Here is a 21,270-nt window from a genome sequence, read left to right as displayed (position 1 = left end):
ACAATAACAATATGTTTCGAAATCTAAGATTTCGAACCATAATAATAATAATAATAATAATAAATATAATGACAATAACAATATGTTTCGAAATCTAAGATTTCGAACCATAATAAATTATAAATTTAAATATGAACTTTTTTATATTTAAACCTAATTTTAACAAGCGAACACGCACTCATTGATATTGTAATATAAAAGTAAACTAAATTTAAAAGCAAAATACCGATCTTAATTTTTTAGTAATCAAACAAGTATTAAAATATAATAATAACAAAACAATTAAAACTAAAATTTTACACATTGTTTACTTATATTTTAACATTTTACTTAAATTTTCAACCAATATTTTTTACTTTAATGGACAGCGAAAAGGACGATTTTTGACGGCGACCAGAACGCTATTAAATTATTCAAGCGTTAAACTCACACTGATTCGTTATTTTATAAAAAAACTAAAATAATGATTAAACGATATTTAGCTAGAGTTAAATCTTCATTTTAAATAGCAACATACAAAATAATAATACCAACAACATATTAAAATTTCAGCAAATTTAATCTTTAAATTTTAATAATAAAATATATTAATTAGTAATTAGTGACATTTAAATGTCGTTAATAGGAGGTTTGCGATTCGTTGGGATAATAACAAACATACTAAAAATTTAGAACTTTTAGTTTTAAAGAACAAAAGTTATCGTCTTTCAAAATTCGTCAAATAAGAATAAAAACAATAATAAATATAATGACAATAACAATATGTTTCGAAATCGAAGATTTCGAACCATAATGACAATAACAATATGTTTCGAAATCTAAGATTTCGAACCATAATAAATACTAGATTTATTTGATAAATAAAATATGGTTCGAAATTGTTTGATTTTTTTTATAAATATAGTTTATTTAGTAGGTTTATTAATTAAATTATAAATTTAAATATGAACTTTTTTATATTTAAACCTAATTTTAACAAGCGAACACGCACTCATTGATATTGTAATATAAAAGTAAACTAAATTTAAAAGCAAAATACCGATCTTAATTTTTTAGTAATCAAACAAGTATTAAAATATAATAATAACAAAACAATTAAAACGAAAATTTTACACATTGTTTACTTATATTTTAACATTTTACTTAAATTTTCAACCAATATTTTTTACTTTAATGGACAGCGAAAAGGACGATTTTTGACGGCGACCAGAACGCTATTAAATTATTCAAGCGTTAAACTCAGACTGATTCGTTATTTTATAAAAAAACTAAAATAATGATTAAACGATATTTAGCTAGAGTTAAATCTTCATTTTAAATAGCAACATACAAAATAATAATACCAACAACATATTAAAATTTCAGCAAATTTAATCTTTAAATTTTAATAATAAAATATATTAATTAGTAATTAGTGACATTTAAATGTCGTTAATAGGAGGTTTGCGATTCGTTGGGATAATAACAAACATACTAAAAATTTAGAACTTTTAGTTTTAAAGAACAAAAGTTATCGTCTTTCAAAATTCGTCAAATAAGAATAAAAACAATAATAAATATAATGACAATAACAATATGTTTCGAAATCGAAGATTTCGAACCATAATAATGACAATAACAATATGTTTCAAAATCTAAGATTTCGAACCATAACTAGATTTATTTGATAAATAAAATATGGTTCAAAATCGTTTGATTCTTTTTTATAAATATAATTTATTTAGTAGTTTTATTAATTAAATTATAAATTTAAATATGAACTTTTTTATTTTTAAACCTAATTTTAACAAACGAACACGCATTCATTGATATTGTAATAGAAAAGTAAACTAAATTTAAAAGCAAAATACCGATTTTAATTTTTTAGTAATTAAACAAGTATTAAAATATAATAATAACAAAACAATTAAAAAAAAAAATTTTACACATTTTTGACTTATACTTTAACATTTTACTTAAATTTTCAACCAATATTTTTTACTTTAATTGACAGCGAAAAGGACGATTTTTGACGGCGACCAGAACGCTATTAAATTATTCAAGCGTTAAACTCACACTGATTCGTTATTTTATAAAAAAAAACTAAAATAATGATTAAACAATATTTAGCTAGAGTTAAATCTTCATTTTAAACAGCAACATACAAAATAATAATACCAACAATATATTAAAATTTCAGAAAATTTAATCTTTAAATTTTAATAATAAAATATATTAATTAGTAATTAGTGACATTTAAATGTCGTAAATAGGAGGTTTGCGATTCGTTGGGATAATAACAAACATACTAAAAATTTAGAACTTTTACTTTTAAAGAACAAAAGTTATCGTCTTTCAAAATTCGTCAAATAAGAATAAAAACAATAATAAATATAATGACAATAACAATATGTTTCGAAATCTAAGATTTCGAACCATAATAATAATAATAATAATAATAATAATAACTAGATTTATTTGATAAATAAAATATGGTTCGAAAATATTTGATTATTTTTAACATAAATTTTTATAAATAAAAAAAGACATACATAAACATTAACTAAGAATATTACAAACCTTTGATTTTTAATAAACAAACAAGCATTTATATATATAATACAAACAAAAACTAATATTTAACCCAGTTTTAAGTTGGTGATATTAGGATATAAATTATAGTAAATTTTAAATTCTTAAAATTGATTTTTATTAAATAAACAAGCATTTAAATATGATAAATAAACGAAAATTATTTTTCTAATATGTTTTTTAATTACTTATATTATAAAATACACCATACCAAATTTTTAATGCTTAATGTCGAACTTTAATTTTTAATGAACAAACCAGCATTTAAATATAAAAAACAAACAAGAATTATTTTTTAATTTTTTTTCGAATTATAAATATTATAAGATAAAACCGACCAAAATTTAAAAACCTAATAACAATCTTTAAATTTAAATAAACAAACACCTATTAATTAGTAATTAGTGACAAAAATTAAATTCGTTTTTGAGTTACTAATATCATGATATACAATTGACAAAAATTTAAAAATTAATAACAACCTTTAAATTTTAATCACTAAACACCCATAATTTATTAATTGGTGATAAAAATTAAAATTTTAATTCATTTTTGAGTTACTAGTATCATGATATACAAATGGCCAAGATTGAAAAAATAATTAACAATTTTTAAATTTTATTAAATAAACACCTATTAATTAGTAATTAGCAATAAAAATTAAAATTTTAATTCATTTTTGAGTTACCAATATCATGATATACAAATGGCCGAGATTTAAAAAATAAATAACAAACTTTAAATTTTATTAAATAAACACCTATTAATTAGTAATTAGTGATAAAATTCAAAATTTTAATTCATTTTTGAGTTACCAATATCATGATAAACAAATGGCTAAGATTTAAAGAATAAATAACAATCTTTAAATTTTAATAAATAAACACCTATTAATTAGTAATTATCGATAAAAATTAAAATTTTAATTTATTTTTGAGTTAGTCATATCATAATATACAATTGACCAAAATTTAAAAAATTAATAACAATCTTTAAATTTTAATAAACAAACACCTATTAATTAGTAATTAGTGATAATTAAATGTCGTAAATAGGAGGTTTGCGATTCGTTGGGATAATAACAAACATACTAAAATTTTAGAACTTTTTGTTTTAAAGAACAAAAGTTATCGTCTTTCAAAATTCTGACTAGAAAGAATAAAAACAATAATAACTAGATTTATTTGATAAATAAAATATGGTTCGAAATCGTTTGATTCTTTTTTATAAATATAATTTATTTAGTAGGTTTATTAATTAAATTATAAATTTAAATATTAACTTTTTTAAATTTAAACCTAATTTTAACAAGCGAACACGCACTTATTGATATTGTAATATAAAAGTAAACTAAATTTAAAAGCAAAATACCGTTCTTAATTTTTGGTGATCAAACGAGTATTAAAATATAATAATAACAAAACAATTAAAAAAAAAATTTTACACATTTTCTACTTATACTTTAACATTTTACTTAAATTTTCAACCAATATATTTTACTTTAATGGACAGCGAAAAGGACGATTTTTGACGGCGACCAGAACGCTATTAAATTATTCAAGCGTTAAACTCACACTGATTCGTTATTTTATAAAAAAACTAAAATAATGATTAAATGATATTTAGCTAGAGTTAAATCTTCATTTTAAATAGCAACATACAAAATAATAATACCAACAATATATTAAAATTTCAGAAAATTTAATCTTTAAATTTTAATAATAAAATATATTAATTAGTAATTAGTGACATTTAAATGTCGTAAATAGGAGGTTTGCGATTCGTTGGGATAATAACAAACATACTAAAAATTTAGAACTTTTACTTTTAAAGAACAAAAGTTATCGTCTTTCAAAATTTGTCAAATAAGAATAAAAACAACTAAATTTATTTGATAAATAAAATATGGTTCGAAATCGTTTGATTCTTTTTTATAAATATAATTTATTTAGTAGTTTTATTAATTAAATTATAAATTTAAATATGAACTTTTTTATTTTTAAACCTAATTTTAACAAACGAACACGCATTCATTGATATTGTAATAGAAAAGTAAACTAAATTTAAAAGCAAAATACCGATTTTAATTTTTTAGTAATTAAACAAGTATTAAAATATAATAATAACAAAACAATTAAAAAAAAAAATTTTACACATTTTTGACTTATACTTTAACATTTTACTTAAATTTTCAACCAATATTTTTTACTTTAATTGACAGCGAAAAGGACGATTTTTGACGGCGACCAGAACGCTATTAAATTATTCAAGCGTTAAACTCACACTGATTCGTTATTTTATAAAAAAAAACTAAAATAATGATTAAACGATATTTAGCTAGAGTTAAATCTTCATTTTAAACAGCAACATACAAAATAATAATACCAACAATATATTAAAATTTCAGAAAATTTAATCTTTAAATTTTAATAATAAAATATATTAATTAGTAATTAGTGACATTTAAATGTCGTAAATAGGAGGTTTGCGATTCGTTGGGATAATAACAAACATACTAAAAATTTAGAACTTTTACTTTTAAAGAACAAAAGTTATCGTCTTTCAAAATTCGTCAAATAAGAATAAAAACAATAATAAATATAATGACAATAACAATATGTTTCGAAATCTAAGATTTCGAACCATAATAATAATAATAATAATAATAATAAATACACTGACAATAACAATATGTTTCGAAATCTAAGATTTCGAACCATAATAAATACACTGACAATAACAATATGTTTCGAAATCAAAGATTTCGAACCATAATTAAAAGCAACAAAATGTAAATAATTTAAAAACCAAACCAACTTTTAAACAACGAAATTTTAAGTTAATTTTATTACATTTTAAAGCAGTTAGTTATCCCATACCAAACAACTTGGTAGTTTACATTAAACTGAGTATTGTCAACATGGTGGTGTCAGTTAAATATGACGCAAAACCTGATGACAAATATTTAATTAAATTGTAAGCGAATATGCTATAAGGTTGTTGAACTTGGTTAATCATTTATAATATCGATAAATAAAACTCGTTGGTATCAGCTAGGACAAATATTGATGGCTGCATAACAGGAAGTTATTTATAACACTTGATGTTTTTATAAGGTCAATATCAGCTGTGATTGCAGAAATTCTTCAAAATATTTACGCAATGTTTGCGAAATTCTCAGTAAATTTGTGTTTACTGAATTGCAACATTTTGCAGACCTTGAACTAAAGTCAATATAATAAACATGTTGTTCACATGTTTATAATTATTTATTAACTTTCAGATCTTACACGAATGCTACTCAATACAAAAAAATTGACCCTGTATGTTAAACACTTCTACTTATTCAAAAGTTTGTTTAAATATTTAACCGTAATATTCAGTATAATTTACAAGAACTAAAAACAATTTTATCAGCGCGGAAATAAAGCGCTGTAAAAGTTTATGGAAATCTATGTGGTAAGGGCATGTAAAGTGTTTATTTGTGACGTAAAATTAAATGTAACGTAATTACCGATCTGCCGATTTTCGACCTTGATCGGGTGATCGCAAAATACCTTCAAAAATCGACGATTTACGATCACCATTTTGATCGGCACATCACTATTAATAATTTGCATTTTCGAAAAATAATCTTAAAAAATAGATAAAATCAATTTTATAGTTGTCTAAAATTTTAAAAGAAGTAACAAAATATATTAATTTCAGAAATATAAAACAATAATAATTTCTCATAAAATATGGAGTAATTATAAAGTAAGGGAATACAAAATCTTAAAAGTAAAACTGTAAAATTAACATTATTTAAATTTCGGTTAAGTTGATATAAATTAGAAAATAAAAACAGCAAGAATGGCAACAAATAATTTAGGAACTAAAATAACTCACTAGTATAATATTAAAAATAACTTTAAAAAAATTTTGGCAAAAAATTATAAAAAAAATTTCACTAATAAATATTTAATAAAATTAAAATATTGTCATGATAAAATTTTTTAAATTTATAAATGTTTAACATAATTCAAAAACTTTTTTTTTCAATTTAAAGTTTCGTTTTATTAACTATCGCTTCACTTTCTTCACATTTATTCGCTTCAATGCTCATGTGAGGTGAACCACGCAGAAGAGAAATTTGAGTCAACAAAAAGAAAAAAGAACCTAAAATTAGAAAAAGGGTTTTCGTAAAAACTAACTAAAAAAAGGGTTTAAAAATCAAACTATTAAAAAAAAAACTTGGGTTTGCTGCATAAAGTCCTGGGTTCGATTTCCACTGCTCTCAAGCTGTAACGTTATTGAGTAAGGCGTTATAAACGATATAAATTCTGCTAAGCCAGCACTTAATCAGTAGCATAATTATCAGGCAATTATAATCTACAATATCCCAAACTGCCACAACTCGAGACTGGGTCAGGGTAACAAATATACCTCCATGTTTAGGTAGTAAAGTTGACCTTCCCACATCGAGGATAAACAATTATCAGAAAAAAAAACTTACTAGCCAAGTAAAATCCTGGGTAAACGATGTATAGTGCTTCCCTGAAACCTAAAACTTTGATCATAGGTGGTACTATAAGAGGGGCATTCCCTCCGATATTATTGATCACAAAAATAAACATAGCGATCGCTGTCGCGCGTGACTGGGCAGGAAAGAACTCAACCAAAACAGTGAACAAAACTCCGAACCACATTTCCGCTGTGTTTTAAATAAAATTTGATTACAATAAAGTCATCTCAAAACTGGGTCGGGGTAACTGTTCTCTTAAAAAAATATGAAACTATTTACCGAATAAATAAGCTCCAAAGAGCGAAATAAAAGCATAAGGCGGAGAAAAGTAAAGAGTTCCCGCCGCTAGAGGGCAGGCTATTGCTTGACTAACGACCAAAACCCACAATCTTGTTCGTACACCTAAAAAAATTTGATTTAAAATTAAACCCCCAAAAAAATGGAATATTTCTAAATACAAATCTACATAATTTGTGTTATATTAATAATACTGTCAATTTACATATAATGGGACATTTATATTAACCACTTTATATCCTATCCTTTCTCTGAAAATAAAACTGTTTTATTGTACTTATTTATCTTTAACGTGGGAAGGTCGAATGCACAACCTAAACATAGAGTAACATCAGTTACCCGAAAATATAACTGACTGTTGTAAGACCAACAAAAACTTGCTGAAAATATTAAAATTTGATTTAGATTTTGTTATCCTCGATGTGGGAAGGTCAACTTCATGACCTGAACAAAGATGAATATTTGTTACCCCGACCCAGTCTCGAGTTAACTTTAGCAGTTTGGGATATTATTATTATTTTTTTGTATATATCTTTATCCTCGATGTGGGAAAGTCAAATGCGCGACTTAAACATAGAGTAACATCAGTTACTCCGACCCAGTCTCGAATTGCCTGTGGCAGTTTGAGAGCGGAAGGGATCAAACCAAAGACCTCATGTAGTAAAGCAAAGTGATTCGACCACTACAGTATGTAGGGTGAGGTTTAAAGTTTGATTCCCAGTACCGGCATGTTGAAGCACCGACTAAAGGTTTTAATCATAAATATAAAACTCACCAGAATGTCTGAATGAAGCCCCAACCAGTAACAATAAGATAGTTGGAGATTTGATAAATAATTTGAAAGTTGTCAAAATTGATTTTAACACCGACTGCTTTTCTAAATAATAAAATTTATAGCCAGGTTTATAAATAGCTTAGTTAAAAATATAGTTTGCAAAATAGGCCAAATAACTTTTAAACATTTCTCCAAAATAAAGAGAAATTTTACGACAGACTTAAAAAATACAATTTTTATAATGAAAACGGCAGCATGGTGTAGTGGTAAGAACAGTTGCTACACCACACATAAGGTCATGGGTTCAATCCCCACTGCTTTCATGCTGTAGCACCCTTAAGTAAGGTGTTATAAACGGTGTGAACACCTGCTGAGCCAACACTTAATCAGCAGATTAATTATCGGACAAATATATTGAATAATATCCCAAACTGCCAAAGTCAACTCTATGTTTAGGTCGTGACATCGATCGAATTACAGAAAACGGGTTCATTTATTAAACATTTTATCAAAAGTATTAAATACCAAAGTCTGTCTCATATTTGTTATTCTCTTCAGCTTGTTCTATAATTTTACGTTCTGGTTCTTTGACAGAGAAATATAAAATAATCGCCATAATTATGCCTGGAGCTCCAGCTATAAAGTAACACCAACGCCAGCTCTAAGAAAAAATTAACAAAAAATTAGTTAAAAATTAATTTAAATTAATTCTGTTTTTTTAGAGGTTGATTTGATAAAAAAACCTAAAAATAAACTGATCAAAAAAAGGGGTGCTACATCATGACAGCAGTTGGGATCGAACCCAGGTCCTCATGTAGTAAAGCCAAGTGTTCTGACTACTACACCATGCTGCCGGTGAAAAATATTTAAAAAATTTTCACCATTCCAAGAATGTTGGCGTCAGTCACATAATTTCCAACAGCAAATGCCAAACCATATCCAAAATAAATTCCAAAGTTAAAAAACTCATCGCAAAAGCTCGAACTTTCTGTGAGAAAATGTCGGCCACCAAACTTGAGGTAAGAGGAGTACAGGCCGACTCTCTGAGAAAAAAGTTTTAGGTTTTTAAGAGAATTTATTATACATACAAAACATAAAATATTTGATATTGTTAAGGTTTGTTAAGACCCTATAGCATAAGAGCAGTGGGAATTGAACACAGGACCTCATGTAGTGATGCCAAGTGCTCTTACCACTACACCATGCTTCACCCACAAATTTAGTTATAAATAATAACTGGTACAAAAAAATTTTTTTTTTTAAATATTATTTTACTGAAACAAACTTTAAACTTACCCTGCCCCAAAGCCAACTCTCAGCAAAGCTAACAACCAATAAGTGTCGGCAAATCCGGTGGTAAAAGTCATTACCGAGTAAAAGAAAACACTTGCAGATAATATCTGGATTCTAAACAATAAAATAAAAAGAGTTTTATAAAAGTTAATTAAAAATTTAATATTAAAAAGCAAAATAAATAAAACAAATTTTTAAAAGATTTTAGGTTTGCATAGAAAATGGAGTTACTGACATTTTACCAAAAACTATATTCCCAAAACCACCATTTTACTAACAATAACACATTTTCCATTAACTCTCTTTTACTTCAAAAAAAGTTTATAAAAAAAATTTATCCCCACAGCCCTCATGCTGAAGCGCCCTTAAGTAAGGCGCTACAAACAGTATGAACTCCTGCTGAGCCAGCACTTTATTAGCAGCTTAATTATCGGCTTATTGTAATTTATAATATCCCAAACTGTTGAAGGCAACTCGATACTGGGTCAAAGTAAATGATGTTACTCTATGTTTAGGTCGTAAAGTTGACCTTTCCACATTGAGGATAAATTAATATAAAAAATAGTCGGTAATCAACCTGTTATATTTATCGCCAACAATTCCCATTACAACTCCCATAACAGTAAAAATGGCAATAAATATTGGACCAGCAAGAACTTGGTATTCTATTCCCTGGCCTGAGTAATTCCATTCACAATATATCGTTCCATTCTATCCCATGAGATTACATCTAAAAATTAAGATTATTAATAATTTACTTTATTAGTTAGCATGTTGTAGCATCGTTAAGTAAGATGTGAGATCCTGGGTTTGATTCCCACTGCTGGCATGTTGTAGCATTCTTAAGTAAGACCTGAGGTTCTTGGTTTGATTCCCACTACAGTTGTGTTGTAGCATCCTTTAATAAGAACTAAGATCCTGGGTTTGACTCCAGCTGATGGCATGTTAAAGTAAATCTAAGTTAGCTTTAGAATTTATGGATATTATTAAATATATTTTACAGTCATTAATCTGCTGATAATTGTCGTAGCAAAAGTTTCTATTAATAATAGGCCTTACTTAAAGAAGCTAAAGTATGTAAGCAGTGGGGATCAAACCCAGAACCTAGTTTAGTGAAGCCAAGTGTCTTACCACTACACTATGTCGTCAGGAGTTAAATTTATTTACAATTAAACCTTTTGAAACTGGAAATAAAACAGTCAATATATATAAGATGGTACTAAAATACAGAATGCAAAAAGTTGAGGGTTCGGAAAATAGTAAGGGGGCATATGTAAACGTTAACAAAAAATCACTGAATGCGAAAAGGGCAAAATTTTTATACTTTTCCCTATCATCCCTCAGTCCTAAATAAATACCGACTTTATCCCACAGTGAAATACAAAATTTCCGTTCCATCCCACATTCTCCAAATTTTTGTTAACGTTTACCTTTAGTATTGTCTAATATAGATCTAAGAAAACAAGATAATATTAGCATGCAAAATTAACAACTACTCACTGTGTTGAATTCTTCACATCTCTGCATTTTGTGTTTGACAGTTTTTCAACATTTATGTCCAAGGTCAAACAAGCCATGTCTCCAAAATGAACGTCCTGTGCCATTTCCTTTGAGGTGACACCAATCATAAAATGACCCAACTCCCCAAACCCATAACACAACATTAGGATTGTTATACAATACCAATGATACATGGGCTCCCCTTTAAATGTTTTAACCATTTTCAAATTGTTTTCCTAATGTTAAAGTAAACTGAATTTAAATTCTGTTAAAAAATATTTTTACATTTATTAATTAGTGATGCGGAAAGGTCGACTTGACAACTTAAAAAAATCTGCTGGTTAAGTGCTGGCTCAGCAGAAGTTCATACGGTTTATATCGCCTTACTTAAGAGCGCTACAGCATGGAAGCGATGAGAATCGAACCCAGGACCTCATGTAGTGAAGCCAAGTGTTCTGCCATTATTACAGTATATATAATTTTAAAATTTGATAAATAAAAATTGTTCGTTATTTGTTTAAATATTAATAAAATAATAAAAACATTATTCAGCAAAAAAGATTTAATTTATGTCTAAAATTAACTTAAAATTTTATCCAGAATATATCAGCTAACGCAAACAATTTTGGCAAATATTGCCAGACCATAACTTTTCTGATTTTTTTAACATAAATATATCTTAACATTTCTTTGTTTTTACTTTATAATTTGCTCAATTAATCTAAAAACATCTGTTTTTGGTCTGTTTACAAAATCACATTTCCTCAACGCGATGTCAACAAAAAGTTGAAGTAGTTACTCATATGCGGCGTACGAAAAATGTCACCACTTTTTAAATACTCATTGCAAGAAAGTCAACTTCAAGACCTAAATATAGAGTAACAACTGTTACCTTGACCCAGTCCTAAGTTGCCTTTAGCAGGTTAGAGTATTATTGATTATATTTGCACAATAAATAAACTGCTATATAAGTTATGACCCAGCAAGAGTTTATGTCGTTTATAGCACCTTACTCAAGGGCGCTTCTGCATGAGAGCAGTGGGACTTAAGTCTAGGACCTCGTATAGAAAAGCCAAGTGTTCTGACTACTAAACCAGGCTGCCTTAACACAATTTAACTAAAAATATTTTACCAAATAAACATGAATTAGAAACTGTACAAAAAACGATGTTTTACCATTTTTATCACAAACAAACAAGCCCAAGATATTCACCTCAAAAACTACCAAGCGACCTAACTACTAAGACTAAAACGCAAGACATCTACCTAAAAACCTAGCAAGCGAACCAACTACTAAGACTGTAGTGCAAGACATCTACCAAAAATCCTAACAAGTGACCTAACTACTTAGACTAAAGCGCAACACATCTACCAAAAAATCTCGCAAGCAACCTAACTACTAAGACTGAAGCGCAACACATCTACCAAAAAACCTAGCAAGCAACCAACTACTAAGACTGGAGCGCAACACATCTACCAAAAAAACTAGCAAGCAACCTAACTAATAAGACTAAAGCGCAAGACATCTACCAAAAAACCCAGCAAGCGACCTAACTACCTAAACGGACCAAAGCTTTAAAACTATGCCAACTTAGGGGAAAACAGTTCCTGCCATAGCGTAGGTGGTCTGATATTCAAAAAAGCGAACAGTCGATCAAAGCCATCGGCCTAAAGGCACTACAAGCTAATCAGACGCGCTTATAAAACCAACGAATATCCACGTACGGAGAAGTGGTTGGCCTCCCATTGTCGCTGGGGGGCCTCCCATTTAAACTTCCCTAACTGTTAGTTGAACATCGAAATCTTGAGCCTAGGTTAAGCTTAAAATGAAGCTATTTGTGGTCCTTTGTAAAAGTCCAAGTTTACGCTTTGTATATGTGTTGGCTTAGCATAAGCAAAAATTTATTTTAAACGACAATTTTTTTGATTTTGCGGAAAAGCGGAATTTTTAAACCTTACCCTAATCTTCCCTTGAAAAGTATCTGCCCATACTCTTTAAAAATGAAAAAAACGACTTTTTACCTAAATATAGGAAAGATATATAACATATTTAGAGCATGATATTTTCTTAAAATAGCCTTTCAAGGCACAAGATTTTAGTAAAAGGTTATTAAAAAGTTAACTCAGGACATGAGTTCTTTTTTCATAATGATGCACACTATAAGGCTAATAATAAAGATGCTACAACATGCCATCAGTGGGAATCAAACTAAGGACCTCACGTTTTTACCTTAGGATACTATTACATGCCATCAGTGGGAATCAAACTAAGGACCTCAGGTTCTTACTTAAAGATCCTACAACATGCTATCAGTGGGGTTGAAACTAAGGACCTCAGGTTCTACTTAAAGATGCTACAACATGCCATCAGTGGGAATTAAACTAAGGACCTCAGGTTCTTACTTAAAGATGCTACAACATGCTATCAGTGGGGTTCAAACTAAGGACCTCAGGTTCTACTTAAAGATACTATAACATGCCATCAGTGGGAATCAAACTAAGGACCTCAGGTTCTTACTTAAAGATACTACAACATGCTATCAGTGGGGTTCAAACTAAGGACCTCAGGTTCTACTTAAAGATACTATAACATGCCATCAGTGGGAATCAAACTAAGGACCTCAGGTTCTTACTTAAAGATACTACAACATGCCAGCAGTGGGAATCAAACTAAGGACCTCAGGTTCTTACTTAAAGATCCTACAACATGCCATCAGTGGGAATCAAACTAAGGACCTCAGGTTCTTACTTAAAGATCCTACAACATGCCATTAGTGAAAATCAAACTAAGGACCTCAGGTTCTTACTTAAAGATACTACAACATGCCATCAGTGAAAATCAAACTAAGGACCTCAGGTTCTTACTTAAAGATCCTACAACATGCCATCAGTGGGAATCAAACTAAGGACCTCAGGTTCTTACTTAAAGATCCTACAACATGCCATCAGTAAAAATCAAACTAAGGACCTCAGGTTCTTACTTGAAGATCCTACAACATGCCAGCAGTGAGAATCAAACCCAGAACCTCAGGTCTTACACGAATGCTACAAAATGCCAGCGGTGGGAATCAAACCCAGCCTTTTCAACCAAAAATTCATTTATAGAAATCATGTCTTTAACATTTAAATATTTTAATAATTGTAAAAGCATAGTTGCATAAAAACAAAAAAACTTTCTACAGTATTTTAATAATTAGTAATGTGCCGATCGCCGTTTTTTTTCGGATCAGATCACGATCTAACGTGACCGAACAATCGGTAACTTTATCGTCACTAAATACATAAAAAATTGACCCTGTATGTTAAACACTTCTACTTATTTACACGTTTAAATATTTAACCGTAATATTCAGTATCATTTACAAGAACTAAAAACAATTTTACTAGCGCGGAAATAAAGCGCTGTAAAAGTTTATGGAATCTATGTGGTTAAGGCATGTAAAGTGCGTGTTTATTTGTGACGTAAAATTAAATGTGACGTAATTACCGATCTGCCGATTTTGGACCTTGATCGGGTGATCGCAAAATACCTTCAAAAATCGACGATTTACGATCACTATTTTGATCCGCACATCACTATTAATAATTTGCATTTTCGAAAAAATAATCTTAAAAAATAGATGATATCAATTTTATAGTTCTCTAAAATTTTAAAAGAAGTAACAAAAACAAAATATATTTCAGAAATATAAAACAATAATAATTTCTCATAAAATATGGAGTAATTATAAAGTAAGGGAATACAAAATCTTAAAAGTAATAAAAACTGTAAAATTATTTAAATTTCTGTTTATTTGATATAAATTAGAAAATAAAAACAGCAAGAATGGCAACAAATAATTTAGGAACTAAAATAACTCACTAGTATAATATTAAAAATAAATTTAAAAAAATTTTGGCAAAAAAATTATAAAAAAAATTTCACTAATAAATATTTAATAGAATTAAAATATTGTCATGATAAAATTTTTTAAATTTATAAATGTTTAAAATAATTCAAAAACTTTTTTTTCAATTTAAAGTTTTGTTTTATTAACTATCGCTTCACTTTCTTCACAATTATTCGCTTCAATGCTCATGTGCGGTGAACCACGCAGAAGAGAAATTTGAGTCAACAAAAAGAAAAAAGAACCTGAAATTAGAAAAAAGTTTTCGTAAAAACTAAAAAAATAAATTAAACCAGGTTTAAAAATCAAACTATATAAACCTTTAAAATATTATTTAAAAAACTTGGCTTTGCTGGATGAGGTCCTGGGTTCGATTCCCACTGCTCTCAAGCTATAACGTTATTGAGTAAGGTGCTATAAACGATATAAACTCCTGCTAAGCCAGCACTTAATCAGCAGCTTAATTATCAGGCAATTATAATCTATAATATCCCAAACTGCCAAAGTTAACTTAAAACTAGGTCAGGGTAACATATATACCTCCATGTTTAGGTCGTGAAGTTGACCTTCCCACATCGAGGATAAATAATTATCAGAAAAAAAACTTACTAACCAAGTAAAATCCTGGGTAAACGATGTACAGTGCTTCCCTGAAACCTAAAACTTTGATCATAGGTTGTACTATAAGAGGGGAATTCCCTCCAATATTATTGATCGCAAAAATAAACATAGCGATCGCTGTTGCGCATGACTGGGCAGGAAAGAACTCAACCAAAACAGTGAACAAAACTCCGAACCACATTTCCGCTGTGTATTAAATAAAATTTGATTACAATAAAGTCATCTCAAAACTGGGTCGGGGTAACTGTTCTCTTAAAAAATATGAAACTATTTACCGAATAAATAAGCTCCAAAGAGCGAAATAAAAGCATAAGGCGGAGAAAAGTAAAGAGTTCCCGCCGCTAGAGGGCAGGCTATTGCTTGACTAACGACCAAAACCCACAATCTTGTTCGTACACCTAAAAAAAATTTGATTTAAAATTAAAACCTAAAAAATGGAATATTTCTAAATACAAATCTACAAAATTTGTGTAATATTAATAATACTGTCAATTTACACAATGGGACATTTATATTAACCCCCTTACACCCTATCCCTTCTCTGAAAATAAAACTGTTTTATTGTACTTATTTATCTTTAACGTGGGAAGGTCGAATGCACAACCTAAAGATAGAGTAACATCAGTTACCCCGACCCGGTCTCAAGTTGACAGTTTGGGATATTATAATTGCTCAATAATTAAGCTGCTGATTAAGTGCTGGCTCAGCAGAAGTTAATATTGTTTATAGCACCTTACTTAAGGGCTCTACAGCATGGAAGCAGTGGGGATTGAACAACGGAACTTATGTAGTAAAGACAAGGGTTTTGACCACTACACCATGCTGCCAACCTTCAATTTATGTCAAAATTTTCAGATAATGCCATTTTCGAAAACTATTTTAGAAAAGTGTCCATTCAGTAAAATCAAATTTTTAATAATATGATCAAAATAAAGATTACCGTATTTAGAAGCGAGTAAATCAGACAAAATTCCACCAGTGATTATCCCAATCGTTCCACCATTAATGGAAGTTAAACTCATCCACAACCCCACCTCTGTGCCGGGGTAATATTGATCAAAATATAACTGACTGTTGTAAGACCAACAAAAACTTGCTGAAAACATTAAAATTTGATTTAGATTTTGTTATCCTCGATGTGGGAAGGTCGACTTCATGACCTGAACATAGATGAATTTTTGTTACCCCGACCCAGTCCCGAGTTACCTTTAGCAGTTTGGGATATTATTATTTTTTTTGTATATATCTTTATCCTCGATGTGGGAAAGTCGAATGCGCGACTTAAACATAGAATAACACAAGTTACCCCGACCCAGTCTCGAGTTGCCTGTGGCAGTTTGGGATATTATAGACTATAATTGCCCGATAATTGATTAAGTACTGGCTTAGCAGGAGTTTATAGCTCCTTACTCAAAAGCACTACAGCACGAGAGCAGAAGGGATCGAACCAAAGACCTCATGTAGTAAAGCAAAGTGATTCGACCACTACAGTATGTAGGGTGAGGTTTAAAGTTTGATTCGCAGTAGCAGCATGTTGAAGCACCGACTAAGGATTTTATTGCATAAATATAAAACTCACCAGAATGTCTAAATGAAGCCCCAACCAGTAACAATAAGATAGTTGGAGATTTGATAAATAATTTGAAAGTTGTCAAAATTGATTTCAACACCGACTGCTTTTCTAAATAATAAAATTTATAACCAGGTTTATAAATAGTTTAGTTAAAAATATAGTTTGCAAAATAGACCAAATAACTTTTAAACATTTCTCCAAAAAAATAAGAAATTTTACGGCAGACTTAAAAAATACAATTCTTATAATGAAAACGGCAGGATGGTGTAGTGGTAAGAACACTTGCTACACCACCATGAGGTCGTGGGTTCAATCCCCACTGCTCTCATGTGGTAGCACCCTTAAGTAAGGCGATATAAAAAAGTATAAACTCCTGCTGAGCCAACACTTAATAAGCAGCATAATTATCAGACAAATATATTTAATAATATCCCAAACTGCCAAAGTCAATTTGAGACCAGGTTGGGGTAACTGATGTTATTCTATGTTTAGGTCATGAGATCGACCTTCTCACATTGAGGATAAAGAATTACAAAAAACAGTTTCATTTATTAAACATTTTATCAAAAGTATTAAATACCAAAGTCTATCTCATATTTGTTATTCTCTTCAGCTTGTTCTATAATTTTACGTTCCGGTTCTTTGACAGAGAAATATAAAATAATCGCCATAATTATGCCTGGAGCTCCAGCTATAAAGTAACACCAACGCCAGCTCTAAGAAAAAATTAACAAAAGATTAGTTAAAAATCAATTCAAAACAATAAAATTAATTTTTTGGGGGTTGATTTGATAAAAAAACCTAAAAATAAATTGTTCAAAAATAGGGTAGGCTACTACGTTATGAGAGTAGTAGGAATCGAACCCAGGTTCTCATGTAGTAAAGCCAAGTGTTCTGACTACTACACCGCACTGTCGTTCAAAAAATATTTAAAATATTTTCACCATTTCCAAGAACATTGGCGTCAGTCACATAATTTCCAACAGCAAATGCCAAACCATATCCAAAATAAATCCCAAAGTTGAAAAAACTCATCGCAAAAGCTCGAACTTTCTGTGAGAAAATGTCGGCCACCAAACTTGAGGTAAGAGGAGTACAGGCCGACTCTCTGAGAAAAAAAGGTTTAGGTTTTTAAGAGAATTTATTATACATACAAAAAATTTGATATTATTAAGGTTTGTTAAGACCCTAGCATAAGAGCAGTGGGAATTGAACGCAGAACCTTATGTAGTGATGCCAAGTGCTCTTACCACTACACCATGCTTCACCCACAAATTTAGTTAAAAATATTAACTGGTACAAAAAACTTTTTTTTTTAAATATTTTTTTACTGAAACAAACTTTAAACTCACCCTGCCCCAAAACCAACTCTCAGCAAAGCTAACAACCAATAAGTGTCGGCAAATCCGGTGGTAAAAGTCATTACCGAGTAAAAGAAAACACTTGCAGATAATATCTGGATTCTAAACCATAAAATAAAAAGAGTTTTATAAAAGTTAATTCAAAATTTAAATATTGAAAAGCAAAATAAATAAAAAAAAAATGAGATTTTAAAAAAAAAAAAAAAAAAAAAGAGATTTTAGGTTTGCATAGAAAATGGAGTTACTGACATTTTACCAAAAACTATATGCCAAAACCACCATTTTACTAACAAGAACACATTTTCTATTAACTCTCTTTTACTTCAAAAAAAGTTTATAAAAAAAATTTATCCCCACAGCCCTCATGCTGTAGCGCCCTTAAGTAAGGCGCTATAAACAGTATGAACTCCTGCTGAGCCAGCACTTAATTAGCAGCTTAATTATCGGCTTATTGTAATTTATAATATCCCAAACTGTTGAAGGCAACTTGATACGGAGTCAGAGTAAATGATGTTATTCTATGTTTAGGTCGTGAAGTTGACCTTTCCACATTGAAGATAAATAAATATAAAAAATAGTCGGTAATCAACCTGTTATATTTATCGCCAACAATTCCCATTACAACTCCCGTAACAGTAAAAATGGCAATAAACATTGGACCAGCAAGAACTTGGTATTCTATTCCCTGGCCTGAGTAATTTCATTCACAATATATCGTTCCATTCAATCCCATCTAAAAATTAAGAATATTAATAATTTACTTTGTTAGTTAGCATGTTGTAGCATCTTTGAGTAAGACCTAAGGTCCTGAATTTAATTCCCACTGCTGGCATTTTGTAGCATTCGTGTAAGGCCTGAGATCCTGGGTTTGATTCCCACTGCTGGCATGTTGTATCATCCTTGAGTAAGACCTGATATCCTGGGTTTGATTCCGACTGCTGGCATGTTGTAGCATCCTTAAGTCAGACCTGAGATCCTGGGTTTGATTCCTACTGCTGGCATGTTGTAGCATCCTTAAGTCAGACCTGAGATCCTGGGTTTGATTCCTACTGCTGGCATGTTGTAGCATTTTTAAGTAAGGCCTGAGATGTTGGGTTTGATTCTCACTGCTGACATATTGTAGCATCGTTAGGTAAGACCTAAGGTTCTTGGTTTGATTCCCACTACTGGCATGTTGTAGCATCGTTAGTTAAGATCCTGGGTTTGATTCTCACTGCTTAAGGAAATATCGACTTTATCTTGCAGTAAAATACAAAATTTCTGTTCCATCCCACATTCTGCAAATTTTTGTTAACGTTTACCTTTAGTATTGTCTAATATAGATCTAAGAAAATAAAATAATATTAGCATGCAAAATTAACAACTACTCACTGTGTTGAATTCTTCACATCTCCGCATTTTGTGTTTGACAGTTTTTCAACATTTATGTCCAAGGTCAAACAAGCCATGTCTCCAAAATGAACGTCCTGTGCCATTTCCTTTGAGGTGACACCGATCATAAAATGACCCAACTCCCCAAACCCATAACACAACATTAGGATTGTTATACAATACCAATGATACATGGGCTCCCCTTTAAATGTTTTAACCATTTTCAAATTGTTTTCCTAATGTTAAAGTAAACTGAATTTAAATTCTGTTAAACTATATTTTTACATTTATTAATTAGCGATATGGAAAGGTCAACTTAACAACTTAAAAAAAGCTGCTGGTTAAGTGCTGGCTCAGCAGAAGTTCATACGGTTTATATCGCCTTACTTAAGAGCGCTACAGCATGGAAGCAATGAGGATCGAACCCAGGACCTCATGTAGTGAAGCCAAGTGTTCTGACCACTACACCATGCTGCCATTATTACAGTATATATAATTTTCAAATTTGATACATAAAAATTGGGATCTCTATTAGTTTCGCACGCCCTACATAAACAGGGTGTGTAACCGAAATACGGCACATGTAATTAAACAAAGAGGTTGCATAAATTAAACCCTTACCCTAACCCTCACATATTCAGTTTACCCATTAACACATCTGACTCGTAAAGCGGACTAAGTTATACTCATTAAAACATATTTCAACTAATTTTTAGGGATGTACTAAAACCAGACACCCGACACTTTTTCAGACACCTTTTCAGACACCTCTAAAATTCACTTTATCGTTGTTATTTTTTAATAAAAATGATTTTTCCGATTTTAGGACTATTGTTCCAGCTTGCCTCAACAATTTTTTTTTGTTTTAACGTGTTGAAATTTGTGGCAAAATTTTTTAAATTTAGGGGTGCCAGAATTTGCGGTAATTTCACCCTCATCAGACACCTCCAAAAACCAATTAAACAGTTATAAATTTTAATAAAAACTGCCTTAACAACATAAGAACGCTTAAACTAACTTGCCCCGGTCATTTTTATTAAAAAATATTGGTTATAAAATGGTTTTTAAAGGTGTCTGAAATTGGCAATAACGACCATACTTAAAATTTCTTCATCCTCAGACACCTCCAAAAACCAATTAAACAGTTATAAATTTTAATAAAAACTGCCTTAACAACATAAGAACGCTTAAACTAACTTGCCCCGGTCATTTTTATTAAAAAATAATGGTTATAAAATGGTTTTTAAAGGTGTCTGAAATTGGCAATAACAACCATACTTAAAATTTCTTCATCCTCAGACACCTCCAAAAACCAATTAAACAGTTATAAATTTTAATAAAAACTGCCTTAACAACATAAGAACGCTTAAACTAACTTGCCCCGGTCATTTTTATTAAAAAATAATGGTTATAAAATGGTTTTTAAAGGTGTCTGAAATTGGCAATAACGACCATACTTAAAATTTCTTCATCCTCAGACACCTCCAAAAACCAACTAAACAGTTATAAATTTTAAT

At 29.7% G+C, this 21,270-nt stretch overlaps 1 protein-coding gene and 1 pseudogene across 1 annotated transcript; both read right to left on the bottom strand.

The window, feature by feature from the left end:
• LOC145755921 (MFS-type efflux pump MSMEG_3705-like) overlaps positions 1-11,161 on the bottom strand; it is a 42,484-nt pseudogene extending 31,323 nt beyond the window's left edge.
• A 3,860-nt stretch (positions 11,162-15,021) lies between these two features.
• Positions 15,022-19,974, bottom strand: LOC145755919 (protein spinster-like). Its single transcript, XM_082572153.1, is given in 11 exon segments — positions 15,022-15,072; positions 15,441-15,634; positions 15,724-15,846; positions 16,389-16,544; positions 17,028-17,085; positions 17,636-17,736; positions 17,966-18,129; positions 18,374-18,484; positions 18,973-19,115; positions 19,626-19,659; positions 19,754-19,974. Coding segments are annotated over 11 exon segments (1,326 nt in total). The 3' UTR covers positions 15,022-15,051.
• Between the last annotated feature and the right edge of the window lie 1,296 nt (positions 19,975-21,270).

Source organism: Corella eumyota, chromosome 6 (assembly GCF_963082875.1).
Source record: "Corella eumyota chromosome 6, kaCorEumy4.1, whole genome shotgun sequence".
Taxonomy (NCBI): domain Eukaryota; kingdom Metazoa; phylum Chordata; class Ascidiacea; order Phlebobranchia; family Corellidae; genus Corella; species Corella eumyota.
The sequence above is the reverse complement of the archived record's forward strand: the minus strand, read 5'-3'. Positions and strand labels throughout refer to the sequence as shown.